Raw genomic sequence first — 24,387 nt, forward strand, 5'->3', positions numbered from 1 at the left:
CACCCTCCATCGCATACTTCATGTCCTGAGCAAAGAGGTTCCACATCACCTCAGCACTGATCTTCCCCACATTCAGTTCCTGGGGGAACCTGGGGCAAGGGGAGAGTGTGAATCACAGAATCCTTTAAGGTGGAAAAGACCTCCAAGGCCATCAAGTCCAACCTGTGAATGATCTCCTTGTAACCCAGCCCAGAGCACCGAATGACAGATCCAGGCCTTCCTTGGACACCTCCAGGGGTAGCAACTCCAAACCTCCCTGGGCAGCCCCATCCAATGTCTGACCACCCTTTCTATGAATTTGTCCTGATATCCAACCTGAACCTCCCCTGGCAGAGTTTGAGGCTATGAACACAGTGTGAATCAACCACATGGACAGACATCCCTCACACACCTCCCAGCAGCCTCAGCTTTCCCATCTGTAGAATTGATGTTACAACCACTTCCAAAGGCCTCAAGATCCCACTGCCTCCATGTGGGCACCCTCTGTGGGCACAGCAGCGTCCCCTTCCCCAGCACCTACTCACTGGTTCAGGCAGGGTGTGTAGGAGTTCTTGTCTTCCTCGATAATGGAGACAATCAGGGTGATGAGCTTGGACCAGAAATCCAGGTTTTTGATGCTGGGACCCTGCTCCTCAGGGGGCACCTCGCCTTTCTTAGTCTGGAGGGGCAGGGACACAGTGGAGACTTCGGTCACCCCAATGCAGGGCTCAGCTTTGTGTCAGGGCTAACAAGGGGGCAGGAGGGAATACCCTGGAGGCCCCATGCAGCCCCCTCTTGTCTGTCTTGATCTCAACTCCAAGGCCTGGGAATCATTCTGCATGGACTAAGCACTCTGGAGAGGGAGCAGGAGCACGAGGAAAAGGAGAAGGGCATGGGATGGGGAGGTCAGTGCCTGGCATCCCCCCTGCCCCACGCACCGGGTCTGTCTGGTACTCGCGGCTGTAGAGCTCATGGCAGTTGTTGAAGATGTACTCATAGGTGGAGTTGAGACAGGCCTTCACACAGTCCTTCACCACCTGGCTGGCTCGTGGGGGGCTCTGCAGCTCCTGGACCTGGTGTGCAGGGAGGGCAGGGTGTTTGGAGCACCCCCAGACACCCACCCAGGAACACCATGGGCCAGCACAACCCCAACCCCCAGAGAACCAGGGCCAAAGAGAGTCAGATGCCCTGAGGGACAGGGGGAGTGGGGCCCCAGCAGTACCTTCATCCGAAAGAAGGTGATGCTGGTCAGCAAATCCACTGTGGACTTCAAGTCCTGCAGCCGTTCAGGGCTGCTGGCAGGGAAGTTGTTCTGGCAAGGAAAGGAAAAGGAAATTTTTGTCCTCAAAATTCACAGAGGCAAGTGAGGGTGAGGGAACCGGTTGCTTCAGGTAGGGCCACTGAGGCAAGGCAGGCACCTTACCCGGTACATGGAGAGGTCGATGCGCAGGGAGTTGTGTAGCTGGTCCAGGAGTTTGACAAAGCGATCTTTCTGCGGAGAAACGCCCCAGGGGCAGGTGAGCAGGGGAAAGGTGGCAGGCACTGACCCCCCCTGCCCTTGTCTCTCATCTTCCTTCCCTCCTTTCCTTTCCTCCCTTTCTTCCTTTTCCTTCCTTCCTTCCTTCCTTCCTTCCTTCCTTCCTTCCTTCCTGCCTTCCTGCCTTCCTTCCTTCCTGCCTTCCTTCCTGCCTTCCTTCCTTCCTTCCTGCCTTCCTTCCTTCCTTCCTTCCTTCCTTCCTTCCTTCCTTCCTTCCTTCCTTCCTTCCTTCCTTCCTTCCTTCCTTCCTTCCTTCCTGCCTTCCTTCCTTCCTTCCTTCCTTCCTTCCTGCCTTCCTTCCTTCCTTCCTGCCTTCCTTCCTTCCTTCCTTCCTGCCTTCCTTCCTTCCTTCCTTCCTTCCTTCCTTCCTGCCTTCCTGCCTTCCTGCCTCCCCCTGAATGGGCAGAGCATGCCTGCAGAGAAGAGCATCTCCTTGCTGGTGGCTGAGGCTCAGCTGAAGCCCTCAGCAGCTCCTGTGGCACACGTGGCCATGCCAGATGAGGTTCAGGATGGAGAGGTGACACCACGTGTCCCCTGTCATTGCTGGGAGGCTGACAGGCTGCTCTGTCTGCCCTGCCCACTGGAACACATCTGAGCCTGGGCTCAGGACAAGAGCTGGGAGAGGCACTGCAGGAACAGTAGCCCCTCAACTGGGGCTTTCCAAGACCTCAGGAAAAAGGGCAGGGAAAGGATGTGCAGTGGTTGCCCATCTTGAGGGTGGCCCCAGAAGTTGGACATTTCCAAGAACTCCTCACTAGCCCCACTGGGCTGCATCAAGGGACATGGCACAAAACACCCCGTGTGGGGGGTCTCCACTGGGGCTGAGGGGCTGTAGTTGAGCTCAGCCCAGCTCCCACCCAGGGAGCACAGGGCAGAAGGATGCAAATCCCATCTTGAGCTGCAGATTGGATCAGGGCTCAGAGCTGATGGCAAAGCAACTCATCATAGAGTCTCAGACCAGTTTGGGTTGGAAGGAGCCTTAAGGACCACCTTGTTCCACTCCCTGCCATGGGCAAGGACACCTTCCACTATCCCAGGGTGCTCCAGGCCCTGTCCAATCTGGTCTTGAACACTTCCAGGGATAAGACAGCCACAGCTGCTCTCAGGGCAACCTCAGTCTCATTCACAGGGAAGAATTTCTTCCCAATATTGGCCTCAAAATGTTGTTGGGGAGCATTTTCCTTTGCATTCCTGCTGCTGGGGAGGCTTTGAACTGCCATGTGGGCCTCCCATGAGAACCCTGGGTTCCCCCCTCAGCATTGGCTGTACTGGGTCAGGGCTGACCCACAGAGGTCTGCAGAGTCTGGAGCAGTGTCTGAGTCCTGGGATGAGGACAGTCTGTGCTGGGTTAGGGTCCCTAACATGATCCACAGCCTGTGCTGGGTTAGGGTTAGGGTCCCTAACATGATCCACAGCCTGTGCTGGGTTAGGGTTAGGGTCCCTAACATGATCCACAGCCTGTGCTGGGTTAGGGTTAGGGTCCCTAACATGATCCACAGCCTGTGCTGGGTTAGGGTTAGGGTCCCTAACATGATCCACAGCCTGTGCTGGCCACCGCAAACCTTCGGCGCTGCTGGGGATGGCCCAGCCGGGCCCTGGGCCGGACCGTGCGTCCCCGACACCCAAGGAACGGCTGCAGCACTCTAACACTGGACACGACGCGTACTCAGGGTTAAAGCGACACGGCCGGGCACTTTAGGACCCAACCTTAGGCTCTCTAAAAAAGAGAAAAAGACAAGTTTTTAAAATCCTCCATGTTAGAGAAAAGGCGGGTTTTTGGTACGGTTTCCTCCTCCTGCGTGATCCGGAGGCACAGCTCGCTCGGCTCTAGCTCCCCCCTGCAACAGGAACGTGCAGGTGAGCCAAAGCTGCCCGGAGCTGTGCTCGGCCCTGGCTGTGTCCCTGGCTACCCAGCACCTTGCTGCACCCGGGGCTGGGCACTGACCCTGGCTCGACCCATGCACACCCAGAGCGACCATTTCTTGCCTCTGGGATGGCACGGGGGGAGCCAAGGTGAGGGCTCAGCCCCTTCTCGCCCATGTCCCCGAGGGGCCCCGGCCCTGCCACAAACTCGCCCCACTCGGCACCCAGTGGTGCTGGCACAACCGGCTGAGTTTGCAGCAGGCTGGGGACCCCAAAGCACACGAGGCTGTGCAAGACCCCCCATGAAGTGCAGGGGTGGCTCATGGCCAAATGCTTCTGATTTTGTCACCAAGGTGTTCTCCCTCCTGGCACATTGCCGCCCAGCGTCCCAGTTTGCTCAGGCTCCCATAATAAGGGGAGCAAATTTAGCCCTTCTCCTGGGAAGGTGGTGGCTCTTTTCCTTGCTGAAAAACAGGAGTGGGATGATTTTTGGGGCAAGTAGTGGCTGACCCCACTGCTGCCCGGCTGCAGTTTGGAGCGGGGTGTTTTGCACAGCTCGTTTTGCTCCCCGAGCCCCCCACCCCCTCCCAAAGAAAGGAGAGAAAAAGAAAAGAGCGTTTACGTACCATGGGACTTACCCCGAAATTGGAGGCGGCAAAGCGGTCGGAGGCGTTGGCGTTGCTGGAGGCGGTGGTGTGGGCGTAGTAGGCGTTGATGTTGGCCAGCAGGGTGCTCATCACCGCCGGCACACCGGGACACATGTACTTGGAGGAGAGGCAGGCAAAATGCCTACGGAGAGAGGTGGCAGCTGAGGGTTTAGAGCCATGGGAGGGGATGCAGGGTTTGGAGTGCATATCATTGAATCCCAGAGCATCCCAAATTGGAAGAGACCCATAAAGATCATTGAGTCCAACCCCTGGCCCTGCCCAGACCCCCCAACAAGCCCACCCTGAGCATCCCTGAGAGCGCTGTCCAAACGCTCCTGGAGCTCTGGCAGCCTTGGGGCCGGGCCCATTCCCTGGGGAGCCTGGGCAGTGCCAGCAGCCTCGGGGGGAAGAACCTTGCCCTGAGATCCATCCCAAGCCCTGGCACAGCTCCAGCCCTTCCTGGGCTCCTGTCCCTGTCCCAGAGCAGAGCTCAGCCCCTGCCCCTCCGCCTCCCCTCGGGAGGAGCTGCAGCCCCCGAGGAGCCTCCCCTCAGTCTCCTCTGCTCCAGCTGAACGAGCCAAGTGCCCTCAGCTGCTCCTCAGAGCCTTCCCCAGCTCCGTGTCCCTCCTCTGGACACTCTCCAACAGCTTTGGATCCTCCTGATCTTGTGGTGCCCGAACTGGACACAGGACTTGAGATAAGGCTGTTCAAGAGTGCACTGGGAAGGGGAAAGATGGGTGCAGATGTTTGGGGCAAGTCTGCCCCAATGGCAGCAAGGTGAGTGTCAATGGCAGCAGGAGAGGAAGATGGGGACAGTAACTCTCCAGCTGGGGGGCAGGTGCAGGCCCTCTGAACCAGATGGGAGCAGGGGACTCACGTCATGGCCTGGTAGATGGACTCCACCCCATAGCGCATGGCAAACTCATCCACGATCTCCTGTGCTGTCTCATCAAAGTACACCTTCCACGCATCATCCCCTTTGGCATCAGGGATTTTCACCACCCCGTTGTTTTGCAAATCCGTCACAAAGTGGAACAGGTTCTGGAGGTACAAATGAGTCCTGTCAGCTCCCCAGGACGGGTGGTGGCAGGGTGGGGAGGGGGCCATGCACTCTGTGCCTGTCTGGGCTGCTCACCTCATGCAGGCAGGTGTACTGAACATGGTAGGGAGCCACCTTCTCCTCGCCCTTGATCTCCACGCTGATGTGCAGCCGGATGGCTCCCGACACTGCTGACTTGTCTGTGCGCTTGTCTGTGGGTGCAGGGAAAGGGACAAGGTATGAGGAGTCCCTGGGGAAACCCTACTCACTGCTAGCCCCAAGGAGAGGCACGAGCCTCTGGTACAGAGCCAGGGCAGAGGGGACACCTAGCACCATGTGCAGCCAGGCTGGGGTGGGATTTGGCCACATTGGCTGCTAGAGAACATCGCTTTTCTGTGCTTCACTTTCCCCTCTGCAGGGGGCTGGTGTTCTAGAACCTCCTGGGTAGAGGTTCAGAAAATTACCCTGGGAAAACACTTTATCCTGATGGCTTTTGATATTAAATGTTTTTAACAGCAGACCCTGCTGCAATAGCTTTCACCCTATAGCTGGCAGCACTTCCCCACTGGAGCCCAGGGCAGGAGTCCCAGTGTAAGCAGGATGTGTCACCCCTGAGCCCAGGGTGGGGGTCCCAGTGTGAGCAGGATGTGTCACCCCTGAGCCCAGGGTGGGGGTCCCAGGCTGTGCTGGTTACCGAGGTTGTACCAGACGTCCATCTCCCCGCTCAGGGTCCGGACCTCGATGATGGTCTGGCCCAGGAAGTCATCAGATTCCCTCTTGAAGCGCTGCTTGACACGGGACTTGATGTCATCATCCTCGTCCCACACACGGACCTTGATGCGGTCAGAGGAGTTATGGCACTCGCTGGGGAGGTGACAAAGGGCAAGCCCCAGGATGAGCACCAAAACCTTTCCAGCTACTCCCCATCACTGCTTCCCTAAACAAAAGGGACCAGCATGGAGCAGGAGCTGGGGAAGAGAGCCGATGAGGGCACCAGTCCCCTCCCTGTGCCACACCCAGGCAGCCCCAGCACAGCCTGGATCAGCCCCTGGAGTCACATCCTCATGGCATAAAACAGAACCCCAAGGGACCCCAGTGGGGGCAGGATGAGGCCCAGCTGGCTCCCCCCACCCTACTGGGACATGGCAAGAGCCAGCACAGCCTGTCACAACCATGAGTGGCCAGGGAGGGGAATGGGGAGACCAGGGCTGGACTTACAAATGGAAATTCTCCTCCCAGACTGGATTGAGATTGCCGTAGATAGTTTTAGTCCTTTTTTTTGTCTTTCCAACCTGGACAGTGACATAGGGGTCACTGGAACCTGTCTTATCCTTTGCTTGCAGGCCCTGGGCACAGACCACTGCAGCACAGCACAGCATGGCAGAAAGAACAGAGAGAGAGAAGTCAGTGCTACAGCCATGCAAAGATCCCCAAAACAGGCACCTGCATCCCCCCAGGGGCTGAAACTGCCTGGCAGAATGAGGGGTTGGGCAATGGGGACATTCCCATGGTCCCTAAGGCTGAAGGTGACGAGCTGCCTACCCGTGATGCTGATCTTGGCTGACCATTTGGAGGTGCCATCCAGGACACTCTGCTTGACTGCCTTCATCTGCTGTGTGTGCGTGGTCTTGTTGACCCCAAACACCTCCTGGATCAGCTCAAATATCTCTGGTTTGTTGCGCTCCCGGATCTTCATGCGGTCCTTGAGCACCATGATGATGTTCTGGGTCCGGTCCTCTGCTCCATGCTTGGAGCTCTTCTCCGCCGCCCCTGGGAGAGGACAAGGCATGGGTGAGGTGGGGTGGGGGGCTGGTGGTACCCAGGAGAGAGACAAGAGCTCGTGCAGGTTAGCATGGTGGGCTTGGGGACAGGGACAGGAGGAAATGGTCTCAAGTTGCACCAGGGAAGGTTTATGCTGGGTATCAGGGGAAACTTCTTCCCCAGAAGTGTTGTCCAGCCCTGGCACAGGCTGCCCCAGGCAGTGGTGAAGCCACCTCTGGAAGTGTGCAAAAAACATGTGGCTGTGGCACTTGAGGACATTATTTAGTGGTGACCACAAGGGTGCTGAGTTGATGGTTGGACCTGATAATCTTAAAGTTCTTTTCCAGCCTTAACAATTCCATGATTCTATGATTCCATGCATGAATTAATTCAAACCTGGAGGGATCTATCCCTGCCCAGGACTATCTGTCCTGCCCACCATTCCCAGCTCTCCTGGGCTGCTCCCTCTTCCCTCTCCAAGGTGAGAAGGGACAAGGCTGTGGGCCCCAGGTCCTTACTCTGCAGGCAGTCGGCGTTGAGCAGGTCCTGGCACTTCTCATGGCACTTGACGCCGCACTCGGCGCAGCGCATGCCCTGCCGGGCGATGCCCCACAGCAGCCCCTCACACTCGTAGCAGTAGGTGGGGGTGGTGGCCGTCCACACCTCGAAGTTGTGGGGCGTTGTGCAGGAGATGGGGTACACTAAGGCTTGCAGGGTCTTCTTGTAAACATGGTTTTTCTGTGAGGGGACAGGGGAGAGAGGGGGAGAAATGCTGAAGCAGGGCACTTGCAGATGCACTTGGTTTAATGATGGTGGTGCTGGGTTGACAGTGGGACTTGATATCTTATAGGTCCTTTCCAACCCTAATGATCCCATGATTCATTACTACCATGAGCATCCCAGATGCTCAGGCATCACTAGAGGATGCTGGTGGGGCACAGATTCTGCACCTCCATTGTTGGCCTGACCCCGAGGCTCAGTTTCTCCCTCCCAACAATCCCCAACCCAACCCACCCCAGCACCTACCAGCTCCTCATTGTTCAAGGTGCTTGAGGCCAGTGCGGACGTGATTCCTGCTTTCCTGGACTGGACCAGGGACTGTGGGAAAGAAAGCAAGTTCCCAGATCAGCAGACCATGAGAGCTCTCTCCTAACAACCCCCAGTGGCTGTGAAACAGCCAGGACAGACCCCAGTCCCAGACAGGGAATGTCTGGGATGATGGCTGCATGGGGGGCACTGGGAACAGCCCAACCCCCGTTGATACCAGCACTGCTGTGCAGCGGGACTGAACCAGTCCAGCAGCCTGTGACATTCCCAGTTCAGCTCCAGTGGGACAGAGCCTCTCACCACGTGTCTGAGACCCCTGGGGAGATGGGGTGGGGGGCACTTACCATGGCCTGTGGGCAGCCAGGGCCGGCGAGGGGGGAATAAAAAAACATTAGTGCAAACACTTCCCAGGAGAGCCCCTTCCCTGCCAGAACCAGTGGGAGTTGGGGCAACATCCCCTCATCCAGCACTGAGCAGTCCCTCGTGGGGGGGACTGTGTCCCCAAGCCACAGCACTGGTTGCAGCCTGAAGATCCCAGCAGGGAAAGGCAGCAGCCCCCCCCAAACCCCACACATTGCCCACCCCATCACCCACCACCCACAAAACACCAACAGAGCACAGTGCAGAAGCATCAGCAGCTGCCCAAGAGGGCTGGGGTGGGGGCACCAAGTTGGGGGACAGCAAGGGGGTGGGGGGATGGGGGGAGGCAGGTTGGGAACATGAGGGTGGCACCCCAGGGAGGGCACAGAGTGGAGCTGACAAGGTGTAAAGAGAGAGGGAAGGAGGGGAAGGGCACCTAATTCTGGGGGACAAGGGTGTCTGGTTTCCAAAACTGCCGTCTCTTGTTATCAGGAGTGGGAGGGGACCAGAGTGACCCTGTGCAATAGAGCCCAAGGACTGGAGTGGACCCCAGCATGGGGGGACTATACACTGGGACAGCGGGGACAGGGTCTGGGCAACTTGGAAAAGCCACTGCCAGCCCTCCCCTGGTACGGGGGTCTGTCTGTCCAGCACCAGTGTGGTCCAAGCTGCAGGGACCTACGGCAGCTGGGACAGCAAGGGACCAGGGACACAGCACTAGGAAAAAAAAGGGAAACCAGATGCAGCCCTGGGAAACCTTAGGCTGATGCTTGGGGTAGGGACCAGAGCTCCGTTAAAGAGAAGCACCCTCAGGTAGGGAGAGCCCAGCTCCCCACTGCAAGGAGGGCCAGGAGCCCCCCAGGCAGTGTGGGGCACCCCAGTCCCCCTCAGGCAGGGCTGGGGGCACCGAGGGCGCTGTCTCTTTAACCCCTCGCACCGCGCTCACCAGATCGCTGACTAGAGGGAGAGATTTGCGTCCAGGCTTAATGTCGGGCATGCTGTTAATGCAGCGCAGAAACTTTACAGCCGCCCCCCTGCCGCAGGGAAGGCCCAGCCAGGCCACAGGAAAGAAAACAGAGAACACAAGCCATGTTAGAGGCAGCTGGGGAGAGGGGCACAGGTGGTGCAGTCCGGTGGGGCGCAGCAGGAGCAAAGCTGGCAGCTGTTGGGGGGTGCCTTGGGAGGAACCTCACCAAATCGCTAACTAGGGGGATGGGTTTTCGCTTGCGAATGTCCGGCATGCTGTCTATAATGATCAGCCCACCACCAGGCCTGCAAGAGAGAGGACAGTCAGCGGGGAAGGGGAAGCTGAGGTTGGAAGGGGCCCCCTGTTGTTGTCCCATGGTCGCTCAGCACTTCAGAGAATCACGGAATGGTTTGGGTTGGAAGGGACCTTAAAGCCCATCTCATTCCACACCCTGCTATGGGCAGGGACACCTTCCACTAGATCAGGTTGCCAACCTGGCCTTGGACACTTCCAGGGACAGGGCAGCCACAGCTGCTCTGAACAACCTGTGCCAAGGCTTCGGCACCCTCACAGGAAAGGATTTCTTCTCAATGTCTAGGATTTGGTGAATATGACTGCAGAGCAACTCCTCTGTGGCCTGGGACCCACCCATGGGATCCCCATCCCCACGACCACCCCAGCCAGGGTAGGAATCACTGGGCTAAAAACTGAGGGCAAATGGGATTCTGGCAAAAATGGTGATTTTTCCCCACATGAAACTTAACAGTGAAACCCAGGAGAAAAACTGCCCATTTGGCTTCGTTAGCTTTGGCTTTGCACTGTAAGGCTGGAGAGCTGGGGTTCCCTCCAAAGGGGAGCACTGAGCAGATAAGCCTCAATTTCTGCTGCAAGGAAACCCAAGCAGGAATGGAACTTCACAGCCCTGTTGGAAAGAAATCCCTGGAGTGATCTGGGAGTTCTCAGGCAATCTACCAGGTTCTGCCCAGGTCCATGGCAGGGCTGTCTGAGAGGGCAGGACAGGACTGAGACCCCCAGCCCATCCAGGTGAGAGGCTCAGGATTCCCCATGACACCACTCCATGAGGGAAGCAGGAGTTGCCCCCCTCCCCTCCTCACCCCCATCTCAACTCACCTCCTCACTCTCCCCCTCAGCAGCAGCTCTTGGGGTCACAGGGCTGCTGTGTCATGTCTGCTGGCTGCTCCAAAAGCACTGACCAGCCCCAAAATTCAGCTCCAAAAAACCGGCCTCCCTGCATGCCCACAGCTCAGCAACCCTTCCCCACTCAAGCCCACTGCTGAACTCATTAATCACATCCTAATGAGGAGGGGGCTGAGATCCCGGGGGGAAGAGTGTACCCTAACCCTTGTACTCACCCGCCTTTGAACCACAGGGATTTTTCTCCATCACCTTCCCCGCGGGCCTGGAAAACAAAGGACAGTGTCAGAGCACAGCAGGAGCCACCAGTGTGGGGACAGCCCCCCCAAGGGCAGTGAATGCTCACAGCACTGGGGGAGCATGGAAGGATGAGCAGGGTGGGCAGAGAAAATTGTGTTCCAAAACCAAAGGGGCTCTTCCCAGTGAAGAGCTGGCACTGGGAATAAATATCTCCAGGAGGCTGACCCAGGTGAGCAAATGGGTAGGCTTCAGCAGAGGGGCTGAGGCTGGCAAAGCAGAGGGGATGGCTACACTGTACAGAAATTCGAGGCTTGGGGGAGTGAAGAAGCATCATAAAGGCTCAGCAGGTCCTCAGGGACCCCCAGCAGTTGGAAAGAAGAGCAGGGAAAAGCCAGAGCACATGGAAGAGGGTGTGTGTGCAGGGATCATCCAGCAGTGCCACCTACTCCTGCAGGGAGGGGATTATTTTGGAGGAGAAGGGTGGAGAGAAAACATTACCCCTCCTTCATGGGCAATCCCTGCGCAGACACACACACACACACACACACACACACACACATGGGAAGGCACACACATGGCTGGGAGGTTCCAGGTGGACATGCTTACCTGCAGGCAGGCTACACCCCTTCCCTGCAGGAAGGGGAGACGCGGGTGCAAGGGCCATGGTGGTGGACAACTGAAAAGAGAAGCGGTGGGGAGGGGGATCGAGACCCCAGGGAGCGAATCCAGAGCCAAAACAAAAAGAAAAGATGGAGGATGGAGTCTAAAAACAAAACAAAATATTGTCAACTCAACAGAGGGGAGAGGGCGGGGGGCTCATACCAGCACACGCATGCAGCACACACGGGGGATCCTCAGCATTCCCGGCCCCTCTGGGGCATCCCACTTGGTGGGAATGGGGTTGTGGGCACCACTGTTGGCACCTCCAAGTCCATGGATGTCCCTGGAAGCTGCCCAGGTGTGGAAAGGGGCTGTACCCCCAGCCTGGAGCCGTGGAAGTGGCCAGGGGGTCCTCACCTCCTGCAGCTGCATGCAGACCTTGTTGAAGGCTCTCAGCCAGTTGGCTTTGGCTCGTGCTTTGGGGTCCTGCACCTCCTCTTCTGCCGGCTCCCTGCAAGCACACACATCCCCTGTCACCTCCCAGCACAGCAGCAGGGAGGGGGGAGCAGCCCCCACACCCCCAGCAGGTCTGAGGCTATGATCTGGGGATCCTGATGTGCCTTGGGACAGCATGGCCATGGCAAAACTGCCTCTTGGTACCAGGAAGGACCTGAAAAGACAGCAGGTCCTGCTGCAAGGGGTAGCACAATCAGGCCAGAGCACTGGGGAGAAGCCAGAAGCTTCCCCACCCTTAGGAGACACTGCCCTGGGCACCCAAGTGACACACAGGGGACAGTTGATGACAAGCATGTGAATTAAACATCCTTTGCCCCCCATCTCCCCAGCACAATCTCCTCTGGCCACTTCCCACCACAGATTCCTGGAGTAAAGGAACCCAACACCCCAGTGGTCCCAAGCCCAGGTAAAAGTGTCTGCCTGGACATGCTGGGTGTTGTGGGTTTTTTTCTCCTCTCCCACAAAATCAAGACATGGAGGAAAAGAAAAGAAATCCTCCAAATGTACCAGTCTCCTGGAGGGCCTGGTGTGATGCAACACTGGAGAAAGAACCACTCTGGGAAGAGCTCATGGTGTGCTCAGGAGATAAACCTGCCCAGACCTCTGGGGGACTTTGTACTTACCTGGGATCTTCAGTGCTAATCTGGGATCCTCAGCATTAACCTGTGGTTCCCAGCACTAATCCACAATCCCCAGTGATACTCTAGGGTCCCAAAGGCTAATTTGGGGTCATCCATGCTAATTTGAGGCCTTCAGCACACATCTGGGGGTCCCAACACAATCTGGGGTTCCCAGCACAATCCACAGTCCCCAAATCCTAGCACAGAACCTCCAAGCTCCCTGCCCAGCAGGCACTGCAGGCAGACATTACCTGAGGCCCTCAGGTTCCTCCCAAGTCTTGGGCCTAAATATCCAGCTCTTTTAAAAACAGCTCATTACACACTGGTCTGAATTAGAGATTCTCCATTCCTAGTGTGTAATTTAAACTAAATAAAAGGCTGAAAAAGCCCATCACAGTTCACATCTGCACAGAGGAGCGACACTCACTGAAAATGGAAATGGTCCATAATGATATTTGAGTATATGAATTATTCACATGCTGCACCAGGAACCTGACCACCAATTAATTCTCTTGTACAGAACAGGAGGCTGTGGATGAGCTTCTACCAGGCCTAGGGAGAAAACTGACTTCTGTAAAGGAAATCTCCTGACCAAGCTCCACCCAGGGTGCCAAGAGCCTGTGCCAGAGGAGAGGAATCACAGCCCCAGTATCCCATTCCCTCAGCCCCATGTTTGTCCCAGATTATAAACCTGCAGCCCTGTAGCCCCAGCAGGTTCTTGAACACCTTGAGCCATGCTTAGCTCAGGGGTTGGCTGGGCCCAGGCAGCGTGCCCAGGGTGTTGGCTCTTGCCTGGGTGGCACAAGGTGAGCTTCTCCCACCTTGATGGCTCAGGCACCTGGAAAAGCTCCAGACACAGCAGAAGGTCCCTTGTCCTGCACCAAGCACCAGCACCATCCCTGAGCCACCTCCAGGGCATGCTCAGTGCCTCCAGGCACAGTGCCATCCCAGGGACACGACAGGTCAGTTCCCCCTCCTACCTCTCAGCCGGTTTTGGGGGCTCAGTCTCTGGGGCTGCCTCTTGCATGGAAACTTCCTCCTCTGCCTGCTGGGCCTGGAGGGCCTCAGGGGCTTCCTGTGGGGCAGAAGTGTCCTTCTCATCCTTCCTCTCCTCTTTCCTCTCCTCTTTCCTCTCCTCCTTCCTTTCCTGCTGCTGAGGCTTCTGCTGTGGGACCAGCTGGGGTTGCTGCTGCTGCTGCTGTTGCTGCTGCTGCGGGACCTGCTGCTGCTGCTGCTGCTGTGGCAGGGGTTTCTGTGGTGGTGGGTATGTTTCATGCTCAGGGGGCTCATAGGTGTCCTGGTCCCGCAGTTCCTCCTCCTCCTCTTCCAACTCCTCTTCCTTGGGGTAGCCCTCCTCAGTCTCACTGTAGTCCTCAATGAACTCTTCCTCCTCCTCCTCCAGGTAGAGATCATCATCATCCTCCTCCTCCCAGCGTGGCGAGTCCTTGCGGTAGCTGACGGAGCTGTGGCAGGAGTGGTAGGAGTCCCCGTCCCTCTCGTCCAGCTCCGAGTCCCTCAGGCTCTCGTTCTCGAAGTCCTCGCTCAGCTGGGAGCTGCCCTGGCTCAGCTCGGCCGAGGAGGCGTAGCGGCTGCTCCCTGTGGGGCTGGGGGCGAGGGAACACAAGGACAGGGCTCCCGTGGGTCCGTGTCACCCCAGGCAGAGCCCCGGGGCCCTGCACCAGGGGCAGGAGGATGTGCAGCTCCCACCAGGGGCACTGGGCTCCTCATCCTGGGAGCCAAAGGCACGGAACCAGGGAACTCTGTCAGCTGGAGCCAGCCCCCCCAGCAGGGGCACTCTGAACTCCCTGCCTGTGCCTGGCCTGAGAGAGGGGATGGGGGTGACAGTGGCTGTCTCCTATGCTCACCCCAGCCAGATCCTACCTCCTGCTGCTGCCAGTCACCCTGTCCTGCCCCTGAGACACAGATCTGTCACCCAACCTCTACCCTGATGTCCCAGCACTCCCCACGGCCCTCAGTGGCACCCCCACCCCAGGACACCCCCTCATCTCCCTCACTATTAACACCATCTCTACCCGGGGGTCCCCTCTCTGCTCTTGCTGCCAGGCCAGACTCCTTCCCCCACCCCATCTGCCACCCCAGCCCTTCCAGCCCCCTCCTCTCACAGCTGCCTGCACTGGGAGGCCCCTGGGGACCCTGTGCCCCAGGAGGCTGCCATGGACAGGGCAGCCCCACGGCTCCGTGGGGACAGGCTGACAGAAGCAGACATGCAGACAGGACAGGGACATGCCGAGGAAGAGGCCGACACCACGTCTCCAGCACTGGCAGCCAGGGCTCAGGGGGTGTGTGAGGGGACAAAGAGGAGGAGCTGGGCCGGGCAGAGCCCAGAGTGGCTGAGCCAGGCTGTGGGAAGCCAGGGGACACCGCAGGGAAAAGAGGGCTGGAGGATGGCTCAGGCTGGTCCCAGCTGGGAGGGGTACTGCCATCATCCAGGTACCTTGGGAAGGAGCACTTGGGGCACAGGGATGCAGGAGACACAGCTCACACCTGGAAACCCCACACCTCCCCATCCTGATCCTGGCCCAAGCTGAGAGAGGTGCTCTTGGCACATTGTAAGATCCCAAATCACTGCACGAAGCTTTTGCCCAGACAGGCACACCCTGGCAGGTGACCAGGAACAGGGGGTGGCATTTGAGTCCGCAAGGGCTCAGTCCCACACTCGCTGGCATGACAAGGAACAGGCAGCAGTGCTGCCAGACACTTGCAGTGCCAGCAAGCGGGACCAGGATGCTGGGATGTCACCCCATGAACTGGGGTGCAGAAGCAAGAGGGGCTGGGGGGACACCTGGAGCATCCCAATGCTGTCCCTGTACAAGGCCGATCCGGGGCGGGGAGGGTGGCACAAGGCCGCCCTTGCCAGGACTGGTGTTGGCCTCACCATGGCTGCAAGGACCGACCACAGCACTCTGCGACGGCACACGGCACACGCACAGGTAGTGACCCACCTATCCGATAGGTCTAGGGACCGCCTGCTCTCAAGGGAAGGCTGGCGGCTGGTCCGCCTGCTCGACTCAGAACCGGACTCAGCGTCGCTGCGTCCGTTTGCGGCAGAGTCTACGCTACCATAGCGTCTGCCAGGGGAGGAGAGGAACATGGTCAGCGAGGTCCCACCGCCACCCGCCACCCCCTGCTGCCGTGGGGACGCTGGCAGGGAGGCTCTGTCCGCCTGGGGCTGGCACTTGGGCTGGGCTCTGCCACATCTGTGCCCCCAGCCACCCCACGCTCCACTGCCCAGCTCCCAGTAGGGACAGCCAGGGGTGGGGGGCCCCAAACCCAGTGAGGACAGAGGAGGGCAGTGACCCAAAAGAGTTTGAAAACTTCCCAGTGAGAAGGAAAGGCTTGGATGGAGCCAGCACCACCCGACTCTTCCTCACCTCAGCATCCTTTCCTCTGTCACCCACCGCACTGGGAGCGCCATCCCTGGCGTCACCCCGGGTACCTGCTGGCCTCTGCTGCCTGCGGGGGAGGTGGAGAGAGCCGGTCCCAGGGTGAGTTGGCTGTGGCCACACTACCTGATGGGAGCCTGGTCCGAGTAGTCCATCTCGTAGCTCTGCATGGAGTCAGTGTAGGAGTCACGGGAGCTCTGCTGCTGATGCCTCATGGGGTACTGGTGCACGGAGGCGTTGGGCTGGGACGTGGTGTAGTAGGGTGGGGGGATGCTGTTGCTGGTCTCGCTGCGGTAGTCACTGTCCCGGTCGTCCACGGTACTGTCAGGGTCATCATCTGCAAGGGGCCACAGTGAGTGGGGCAGGGGATGGCCCAAATCTGCCCCCTACCCTGAACAGACCCTATAGTGCCACCACTGTGTCTCCACTGCTATGGGACTGTACTGGGGAGGTGGGCCCAGGGCAGGACAAGGGGAGAGCTGACATGTTATTGGCACAGGAAGGGTCTGGGGGGATGAGGGAAAGGTGGAGGGGGAATTTGGGACATACAGAAGGGGGAAGAGAGTGGGGGCAGGCTCCCTCCCTCTGCCCCACCAATGTTCCACCACAGATTCAAAGCCCAAGCTGCTCATTGCCACTGGGACATCCCAAGGGAACAGAGACCCATGGTGCCATGTCCCCACCAGCCCATGGGGACAGCCCTGCCCAGGACAGGGCACTTGGTGACACTGTCCTCACCCAGTATAGAGTCATGGCACAAGGCCACAGCCTAGACCCAAGCTCCAGGTCCTCTGAGCCCTGGGCCAGGCAAAGAGGGATGTGCTGGGGACCCCCAGGCTGGGAAGAGAGAAGTTGGCAGGATACTTACTCTGCTGTTCTCCCCAGCCAAAATAATTCCAGTTGCCTACAAAGAAAGAGGCCAAGACAATAAAGATGGAGGTGGGTGGTTGGGAGGAACCAGCGACCCCCCAGAGGGCACACTGGGTTGGGGACACTGCCCTGGGAACAGCATCCAGGATGGGGCACACTGGCATTGGGACACTGCCTGGGCCTGAACAAGATGACACCAAGCTGGACTGGAGACAGTGCCTGGGGTGGCCACGGCGTCACTGACCCAGGCTGGGGACAATGCTATGGCCAGGCATGGTGGCACTGACAGGGGACAGGGCCTGAGGCTGGGCACAGGGGCACTAAACAATGCATGGCCCCTGGGGTGGTTACAGAAGGGGGAACTGAGGCACGTGTTGGGACAAACTGAGCTGCCACCCCAAATGCCTCTGCAGGGCCCTCATCCAGCAGCCCCCAAACACCAGCCTGCTGCCCCTTGCCCCAGAGGAACTGCCCTCATCAGCCCCACAGCTCCCATGCTCTGCTCCCCTCCACCCACAGGAACGCTCACCCACTGTGGAGCTGGGACACAGCAAAGAAACACTGGCAAACACAGGAAGGACAACAGGAATGGGGATGGGGATCAGGTATGGGGTGAAGTTGAGCCCCACTTGGGGTGCCCCAAGGCAGATGTGGAGCCCACCCCTTAAAACTCCTCGGTGTGGGAGTGGGGAGAAGGAGGGTGTGGGGGTCCCACAGTGGGGCAGGGACAGGGCAGCACTTACAGCACTGCGAGCCATGCACAGGCAGAGGCTTTTCCTGCTCCTCCTGGAAGGCATACTGGGGAGAGAGGAGCTGGTAAGGGCTCCTGCTGGCAGCACTGCCCCTTCCCCCTCACCCCAGGCCCAGCTGCACTCACATCATCCTGGTCCCGCATTGCATTGAGCTGCTCCAGTTTCTTGGCCCAGTACCTGGCCTCCTCCTCAGGGATATCTGCGAGGGCAAAGACCCCAGTTGGTGCACAGACCTCCCCCAGAACAGCCCTCAAACTTTTGGGTCCACAGCATCAGATCCCCCCCAGCTCCAAGGCAAGGAAAGACACAGCCTGGGCCTGGGGGCCAGGGATGGGGCACCCACCCAGCGGCAGCTCAAAGCGAGTGTCAAGGAGGATGCGGTGGAAAGTCGGATCCTTGGTGCCTGAAATCTCGTTGTCTGTCATGATGACCTGGGAGTCGAGCGTGAGCCATTCCCCAGGGCCCTCCTGTTGGGTAGAAATGGGGTGAGGAGAGCTGCCAGACCCCCCTTTTCGTGGCCTCACAACCCACACAACTCAGCTCACTGGGGGTGGCCCCAGGCAGGATGGGGAAGGCTCTGCCTGGTCCAAAGGACAGCCGGGGGTGGCACATGTCCCTTGTGGCTCAGCAGGGAGATGCCTGTGCCTGCCTCCCTACCTCATTGGACTGCCTGATGGTCCGGAGGGGGATCCACACCGTGCCCACCATGGTGTCCCAGATGAGCCCCTTGTTCCACACCTCCACAGTCAGGCCCAAGTCCAGCCGGTTGATCTCACTGGGGACAGGAAAGGTATCAGGTTAACCCCCCTCATGTCCCAGCAGCCTCCTGGGACCACCCCAGCTTCTACCTGTCCCCTCCAGCCCAGGACTCAGGGGAGCCCCCAGATGTGGGGTCAGGGCAGTGGGGGACTCCCCGTGTTATTTGTGGGGGCAAGGGGGAGCAGCAGGGATGGGGGAACTCAGGGGCCCCCCTGGACACTCACAACATGAAGTCCTGCTCCCAGGAGGGCAGGTTGCCCCGCACCGCTATGGTCGTGCTCTTGACATTTTGTACCTTCAGAGTCACGTAAGTGTTAAACTTCTCTGTGGGAACAAGCAGAGGGTGAAGTGACCCCCAGTGTGCCCCCACTCCCCGACACCAGCCAGTGCCACCCCCACACACGCTTCCCTCAGCACCCCAGTCCCAGGAGGGATCCTACATCTGCCAGGGCTGGTACGATGTGAGCCCCCTGCTCCACCCAGTGCACCCCCACTTGTGTGTGTGTGTCCCCAGCTTGCCAAATGATGCCCCCAGAGCTAAGGGTCCCCTCGACCACCTTCCCCAGCCCCTCCTCTGACCCTGCCACATCCAACCAGCCCAAGAGCCCCCCACCCTCTCCCCTCAGGTGGGCAGGCAGGTGAGGTCTCACTTACCTTGGGGCCCATCATATTTGGCCTTTTTAACTGTAGGGACAAAGGGAGGGAAGAAAATCAGGCTGAGACCCTGGGGAAAGTTGGGGATCCCCACCAGGGTGTCAAGGGGGTGGGAGGACCCCAGTCCCAGTTTCCCCCCACACTCACCCAACTGCCAGGTGGGAAAAGTGCTGGGATCCCCCGTGCCCAGGTGAGGGTGAGGGATCAGATATGAGCTGGAGGTGGGTATGAGAGGGGAGAAAAGGCTCCCCAAAAAACCTGCTGCTCTGGGACAGCTTGCTACCCCAGATGACCAGCCTTGCACTGTTGAGGGGGTGTTCCCCCCCCACCCCACACTTTTGATTTGGGATTTATTTGGAGAAACAGACAATGTTACCATCCATACCCAGAAGAAAACCTGTGGTCTGGGGGACCCTGTTCCCCACTTAAGTCCCAGCTGGGTGGCACCAGCCCAGCAGGACCAGGGTTAAAGCTCTCCCAAACCACTGACCCAGATTTCCAGCAGGAAACCTGTTGGGTCAGGGGTTTGTAAGCCTCCCTGCACAAAAACAGCCCCAGGATGGAGGAGATGCCCCCCAAAATCCTATACAGCCCCAAAACATCCCCACTGTATCCCAGCCATGTCTCCCCATGGGGCACTGTGGGGCTGGTTCCCATCCTGCCCATTGGGGGGTGCAGGGAGCCCTCTGATCCTGCCCAGCCCCATGGGAAAACCCCCCCAATTCTGGCTGACCCCCTCCAGCTTTACCCAGTTGGGTGGGGGTCAGTTCCCAGCTTTTGGCTGCAGCGGGGGGCAAACAGAGCTGAGCACAGCCAGGAACCGACTGCCAGTGGCGGGGGTGTCCGCGGGGCTGCCAGGAGGGGACCAGGCGGGGAGGGAATGACACAGCACCCGGAGAGCGGTTAAATGACGCGGGTGCCAGCGGGCGCAGGACCAACGTGACCGAGCAGGGATGAAAATAGCCCTGCGACATCAAAGGCAATTTGATTTCGGAGACGTGCCGCTCGCCAGCCGCTTGTCACCGCCACCAGCGGCGGAGGGGACGCGGGGCTGCCGCCGGCTCCACGTGCCGGGCAGGGCTGGGAGGAGCCACGTGGCACCAGAAACCTCGGGGAAACTGAGGCACGGCAAATCATCGCCTTGGAAAACAACTGGGGACATTCTGAGTCGGCTGCCTGCCCAGTGCCACCAAAAGGGTGACACGTTGGGTGGCTTTTTGCCCGAAGGAAGGTCACCAGCTACGTCAGTAGCAGCCATGTTCCCAGGGAATCACAGCGCTTCAGGAGCCGCAGCTTCACTCGGAGATAGGGAATTCACACCTGGGGGGTGGCACAAGGCTCCGGGATCCCAAAGATCCTCGAGTGACACCAGGTTGGGAGCCTGGGGGCTGGCTGGGGATGGCTGGCACCACTGTGGTAACACTGGTTAATTTACGTAATGATTATGTAAATTAAATATAATGTATTTATACATTATATTATATATATTATAAATTTATATTATTCTATTCTAATAAAGCGTTTGGAGTCAGAACCTGCCTGTGGCTGACAGGGATCCCCCTTCCCCCGGGCCCAGGGGCACCCACTACTCTTCACCAGCTGCTGCTTCCAAAAAGAAACGCAAGAGCAGAGGAAGGAAAAGCTCCAAAAATACCCGAGCTGACAGGAACAAACAATTACCCAGGGAACACGTGGTTTTCCTGGCTGTCATCTCCTGCCAGGGAGAAGTCCTGCTGTCACCATCTGCAGGATGTGCTGCCCTCCCACCCATCAAAGGGTCCCCAAAGCTGGCACAGGGGTAGCAGGTCCTGGGGTGCCACGCTGGGGCTAAATTCAACCTGAGTCCCCAGGCAAGGAGCTGAGGATAGGTGACACTCGTGTGACATCAAAAAGCTGGGACCTTCCCAGGCTGGGGTGATCTGGCTCCTCTCAGGGGATGTTGACTAGTTGGGGAAATTGAGGCAGGAGGCAGCTCACAGAGATTTGTTTGGGAATGGTACGAAAACTGGGTTGGGCTGTTGGCATGCCCCAACAGGTCTGTTTGTCTGTCCATCCCTCTGCCTATCCACACATCCCTCTGTACATCCATCGTGCTGTCTGTCCATTTATCTGTCTCTCCACCCACACATCCTTCTGTCCATCCACCCATCCGTCTGTCATCTATCTTGCTGTCCATCCATCCACCCACTCTGTCCATCCACCCGCCCCTCTGTCCATTTTCCTGTCTCTCCATTCACCCATCCTTCTGTCTGTCCATCCATTTGCCTGTCTGTCCACCCACTCACCCCACCACCCACCACATGTCCATCTCCTGCGTGTCCACCCCTCTGTCTGTCCATTTACCTGTCTCTCCGTCCACGCCTCTATCTATTCATCCACCCATGTCTCTGCCCTCTGCACTATCTGTCCATTTACTGGTCTCTCTGCACACCTGTCTCTGTGTCCATCCCCCCATACATCTATCTGTCCATCCCTCTGTCCTCCATCCAAACCCTCTGTCCAACCCTCCATCCATCCTTCCATCTGTCCATCCTGTCCTTCCATCCACCCCTCTGTCTGTCCTCTCCCTCCATCCCCCCACCCCTCTGTCAGTCCATCCACCCACCCCTCAGCCTCCGTGATCACGTCTCCCATCCCCTTCATCCATCTGTCCCTCCGTCTCTCCATCTGTCTCTCCGGATGCCCATCCGCCCGCCTGTCCATCTGTCCGTCTGCCTCCCGCCACTCCAGACACCCCCTCCTGTCCCCACTCACCCCACACTCCCAGGTCACCCCAGTGCCTGTCACACAGGGACACCCGGTGGCACAAAGCGCCCCAGGAGGGGCAGGGAAAGCCTGTGGGAGGCTCTGGGGTGGCACCCCCGCCCCCGGGACCCCCAAAATAGCACGAGAAGCGTGAGCAGCGAGTGGTGCCGGGGCACCGGGGGAAGCCGGAACCCACTCGGAGCTGATTCCCGGCAGCCACCCCCGGAACCACCGAGGGTGTCACCACATGTGACAGTCTTTTAAGTGGGTGTAAAGAGGGGCCCCTTTGCCAGAGGAGAGTACCCGAAATCTGGGGCTAGCTGGGAGGGCACACTGGGCATGCCAGCTGTGACACTGCCACGAGAGAGGGGGCTCGGACATGTCAGGGAGTGGAAGGGGGCACGGCCCCGGTCCTGATGAACTCTGGCAGCATTGGGAGAGCCCCCGTTTTTCTCCAGATTTCGCCTGGGGTGGGGGAATCCCAGACACTCTATGCCCCACCCTGTCCTAGCTGTCACCTTCATCCATCCAACACACACGAGTGCTACCCCGTTCCCACCAGGATGTCACAGGGCCTTGAGAAGGGCCCCTCCCGACTTCTGTCCCCTCCTCACTGAGCATTCAATCCAGACTGACCAGCGAGGCTGAGGCCAAGCCTGCAGGACTCATCTGTGCACCGAGCTGGGCAGGGCTCAGTGCGCTGGGTGCAGGGATCCCCTACCTGTGCACTCCTCCAGTTCATCCCAGTATGGGGTGACCTGCACCAGATCCCCAAACTGGGCACACACCAGCACCAGAGCCCCAGGCTCCTACCCTGACCCCCCCAGCTGCCCTGACTCCCACCAGCATCACCATGCCCAGGTGAGGCAACACCTGCAGGAGCACAGGGGGCTGCAGGAAGCGAGGCTGGGGCAAGGACTATCATTGGAGGGGGTATTCAGGGGTTCACAGAGGGAGGTGGGGAGAGTGTGGGATTTGGGATGCATGGGAGTCTGTTTAGGGGAGTGAGAATGTAGACATTCATAGATGGGGATGGATGATGTTTGGGAGGGCAGGGATTTTAGGGGTCGGGGGTGCTTGAGGGTGTAATTGGGGGATTTGGGATAGATGTGGAGTGTTGGGGGCACATACGGGGGGTTTCTGATGAGGAGATGTTTGGGAATGCAGAGGGCTGAGTGGGTGCCTGAGGATAGGCGTGAGGGGTGGGGTCCTGGGGGGTTGTGTACGGGGGTATATGGGGAGAGATGCGATGGTGGGGGTGTACGGGCAGGGGTGTTTGGGGGGTGAGTACATGGAGGTCTGCGCTTGAGGGGGGTGTAGGAAGAGACGCCGGGAGGGGGCAGGGTGGGAAGAAGGGGGCTCCGAGGGGGCGGAAAGCTGGAGAGAGATAGCCAGGAGCGGCTGGGGTGGGCGGCGAGGGGGGAGCTCCCTCTCCACGACGGGGGAGGGCTACGGAGGGAGCCCGGGGGGGCTTTATAGGGGAGCCCCCTCCGTCCTCGGCAGTGGGAAGTTATGGGGGCAACTCCCTCCCCACGGCGGTGGGAGGTTATGAGGGAAGCCCGGGAGTTGTTCCGGGGGGAGCCCCCTTCCCATGGTGGGGGGGAGCCAGGGAGGGTGACGGGGGGAGTCCTGTCCCTCCCCTGCCGTCCCCATGGGGCGAGGGGGGTCGCGGAGGGGGCCCCGTCCCTCCCGGCGGGGGTTCAGGGTCAGGGCTCGGGGGGATCCCGGGGGGTTCCGGGGGGTTCCGGGGGGATCCCTGTGCGGGCAGGGCGCGCCCACACCCCCGTCCCTCCCCCACCCCCACTGCCGGCTCCCGCGCCGCGCGCGCGCCCCCGCCGGTTCATTCATAAATCCACGCTCCCGGTGCTTGTGAATGGTGCCGTTCCCACGGACCCCCCCCCCCCCATCCGCCCCCCTTGTGCCCGCACCCCCCTCGGCCCCGCCGGCCCCGCGCTCCCCCCTCTCCGCCCCGAGCACAGGGGCTGCGGGCCGCGCCCCCCGCCCGGCCCGTGCCCTGTGTCCCGGTACCTCCGACGCAGAGCAGCGACATGGCGGCGGTGTGTGTGCCGGGGGGCGCGGGGGGCGCGGGGGGCCCTGGCCGCCGCCCGGCTCTAGCGCGCCGCCATCTTCCCTCAGCACCGCGGACAGCGCCTGACGTCACCCCCGCCCCCGCCCGCCCGGCGCCGCCCCCCGACCCCCCCCCCCCCCCCCCCGCGGCGGGGTCCCGGCGGGGTCCGGCCCCTCACAGCCGAACCGGCCGGGCCAGCGCACACCGGGGCCGTGCTGCCCGGGGCCGTGCTGCCCGGGGCCGTGTTACCCGGGGCCGTGTTACCCGGGGCCGTGCTGCCCGGGGCCTGCGGTCTGGCTGTCTCGTGCACCCCTCGGGGCTGTCGTGCCCTCCTTTCCCTGCCAGGGTGGGGTCGTCTGCCTTGTACAGCTGGGGTGGGGGGAGCTCAGTCCTGCCTGCACTGCCTTAAAGGGGGGTGGTTTTGGGGTGCAGAATTTACCCCACACCCCATCCCAGGCGTGCCCCCCCCGGTGCACGTTCAGAGATGGGTCTGAGCAGCTAGGGGCACGCTGGCATTGTCACCCCCCTTTGTTGTCCCCTCTTTCCTCTCAGCCACCCAATGTTGTGGTGCTGTGGCATCCCAAAGAAATGCTCAGATCTGGGCAATGATCCCAGCTCAGGGGCTGCAGAAGCTGCCATGGTCCCAGACAGGGAGCAGCATCCAGATGCTGACCCTCATGGAAGGGATCCCACACATGAGAGCAAAGCAGAGACCTCCACCTCCATCACTGGGGACATGAGCTCGGACAGGGTTTTATCCTGTCCCCATCTGCCTCCTCTACCCTACGACCCTACCAGGTGATG

At 59.6% G+C, this 24,387-nt stretch overlaps 1 protein-coding gene across 3 annotated transcripts in view; it reads right to left on the reverse strand.

The window, feature by feature from the left end:
* Positions 1-23,644, reverse strand: part of UNC13A (unc-13 homolog A) — a 37,448-nt gene extending 13,804 nt beyond the window's left edge. For 2 of the 3 annotated variants that reach the window (XM_088067641.1, XM_088067639.1), the window contains exons 1-27: positions 23,544-23,644; positions 18,771-18,800; positions 18,341-18,440; positions 18,015-18,132; positions 17,701-17,824; positions 17,483-17,556; positions 17,349-17,403; positions 16,604-16,639; positions 15,862-16,072; positions 15,295-15,420; positions 13,312-13,935; positions 11,613-11,706; positions 10,574-10,620; positions 9,427-9,505; positions 7,853-7,924; positions 7,345-7,564; positions 6,608-6,835; positions 6,284-6,425; positions 5,760-5,929; positions 5,162-5,277; positions 4,904-5,067; positions 4,018-4,168; positions 1,403-1,471; positions 1,202-1,291; positions 918-1,052; positions 525-658; positions 4-89 (exon numbers count right to left, since the gene is read on the reverse strand). In XM_088067641.1, coding sequence (XP_087923767.1) covers positions 4-89; positions 525-658; positions 918-1,052; positions 1,202-1,291; positions 1,403-1,471; positions 4,018-4,168; positions 4,904-5,067; positions 5,162-5,277; positions 5,760-5,929; positions 6,284-6,425; positions 6,608-6,835; positions 7,345-7,564; positions 7,853-7,924; positions 9,427-9,505; positions 10,574-10,620; positions 11,613-11,706; positions 13,312-13,935; positions 15,295-15,420; positions 15,862-16,072; positions 16,604-16,639; positions 17,349-17,403; positions 17,483-17,556; positions 17,701-17,824; positions 18,015-18,132; positions 18,341-18,440; positions 18,771-18,800; positions 23,544-23,565 — 3,517 coding nt within the window. In that variant the 5' untranslated portion in view covers positions 23,566-23,644. Of the gene's footprint in view, positions 1-3; positions 90-524; positions 659-917; positions 1,053-1,201; positions 1,292-1,402; positions 1,472-4,005; positions 4,169-4,903; positions 5,068-5,161; positions 5,278-5,759; positions 5,930-6,283; positions 6,426-6,607; positions 6,836-7,344; positions 7,565-7,852; positions 7,925-9,426; positions 9,506-10,573; positions 10,621-11,612; positions 11,707-13,311; positions 13,936-15,294; positions 15,421-15,861; positions 16,073-16,603; positions 16,640-17,348; positions 17,404-17,482; positions 17,557-17,700; positions 17,825-18,014; positions 18,133-18,340; positions 18,441-18,770; positions 18,801-23,543 lie in introns of all 3 variants that reach the window. The other variant, XM_088067642.1, reaches the window with a different exon arrangement.
* Positions 23,645-24,387: the final 743 nt, after the last annotated feature.

This window comes from Pseudopodoces humilis, chromosome 28 (assembly GCF_049639895.1).
Source record: "Pseudopodoces humilis isolate 2021_Gansu_Grassland_sample_001 chromosome 28, ASM4963989v1, whole genome shotgun sequence".
Classification (NCBI taxonomy): domain Eukaryota; kingdom Metazoa; phylum Chordata; class Aves; order Passeriformes; family Paridae; genus Pseudopodoces; species Pseudopodoces humilis.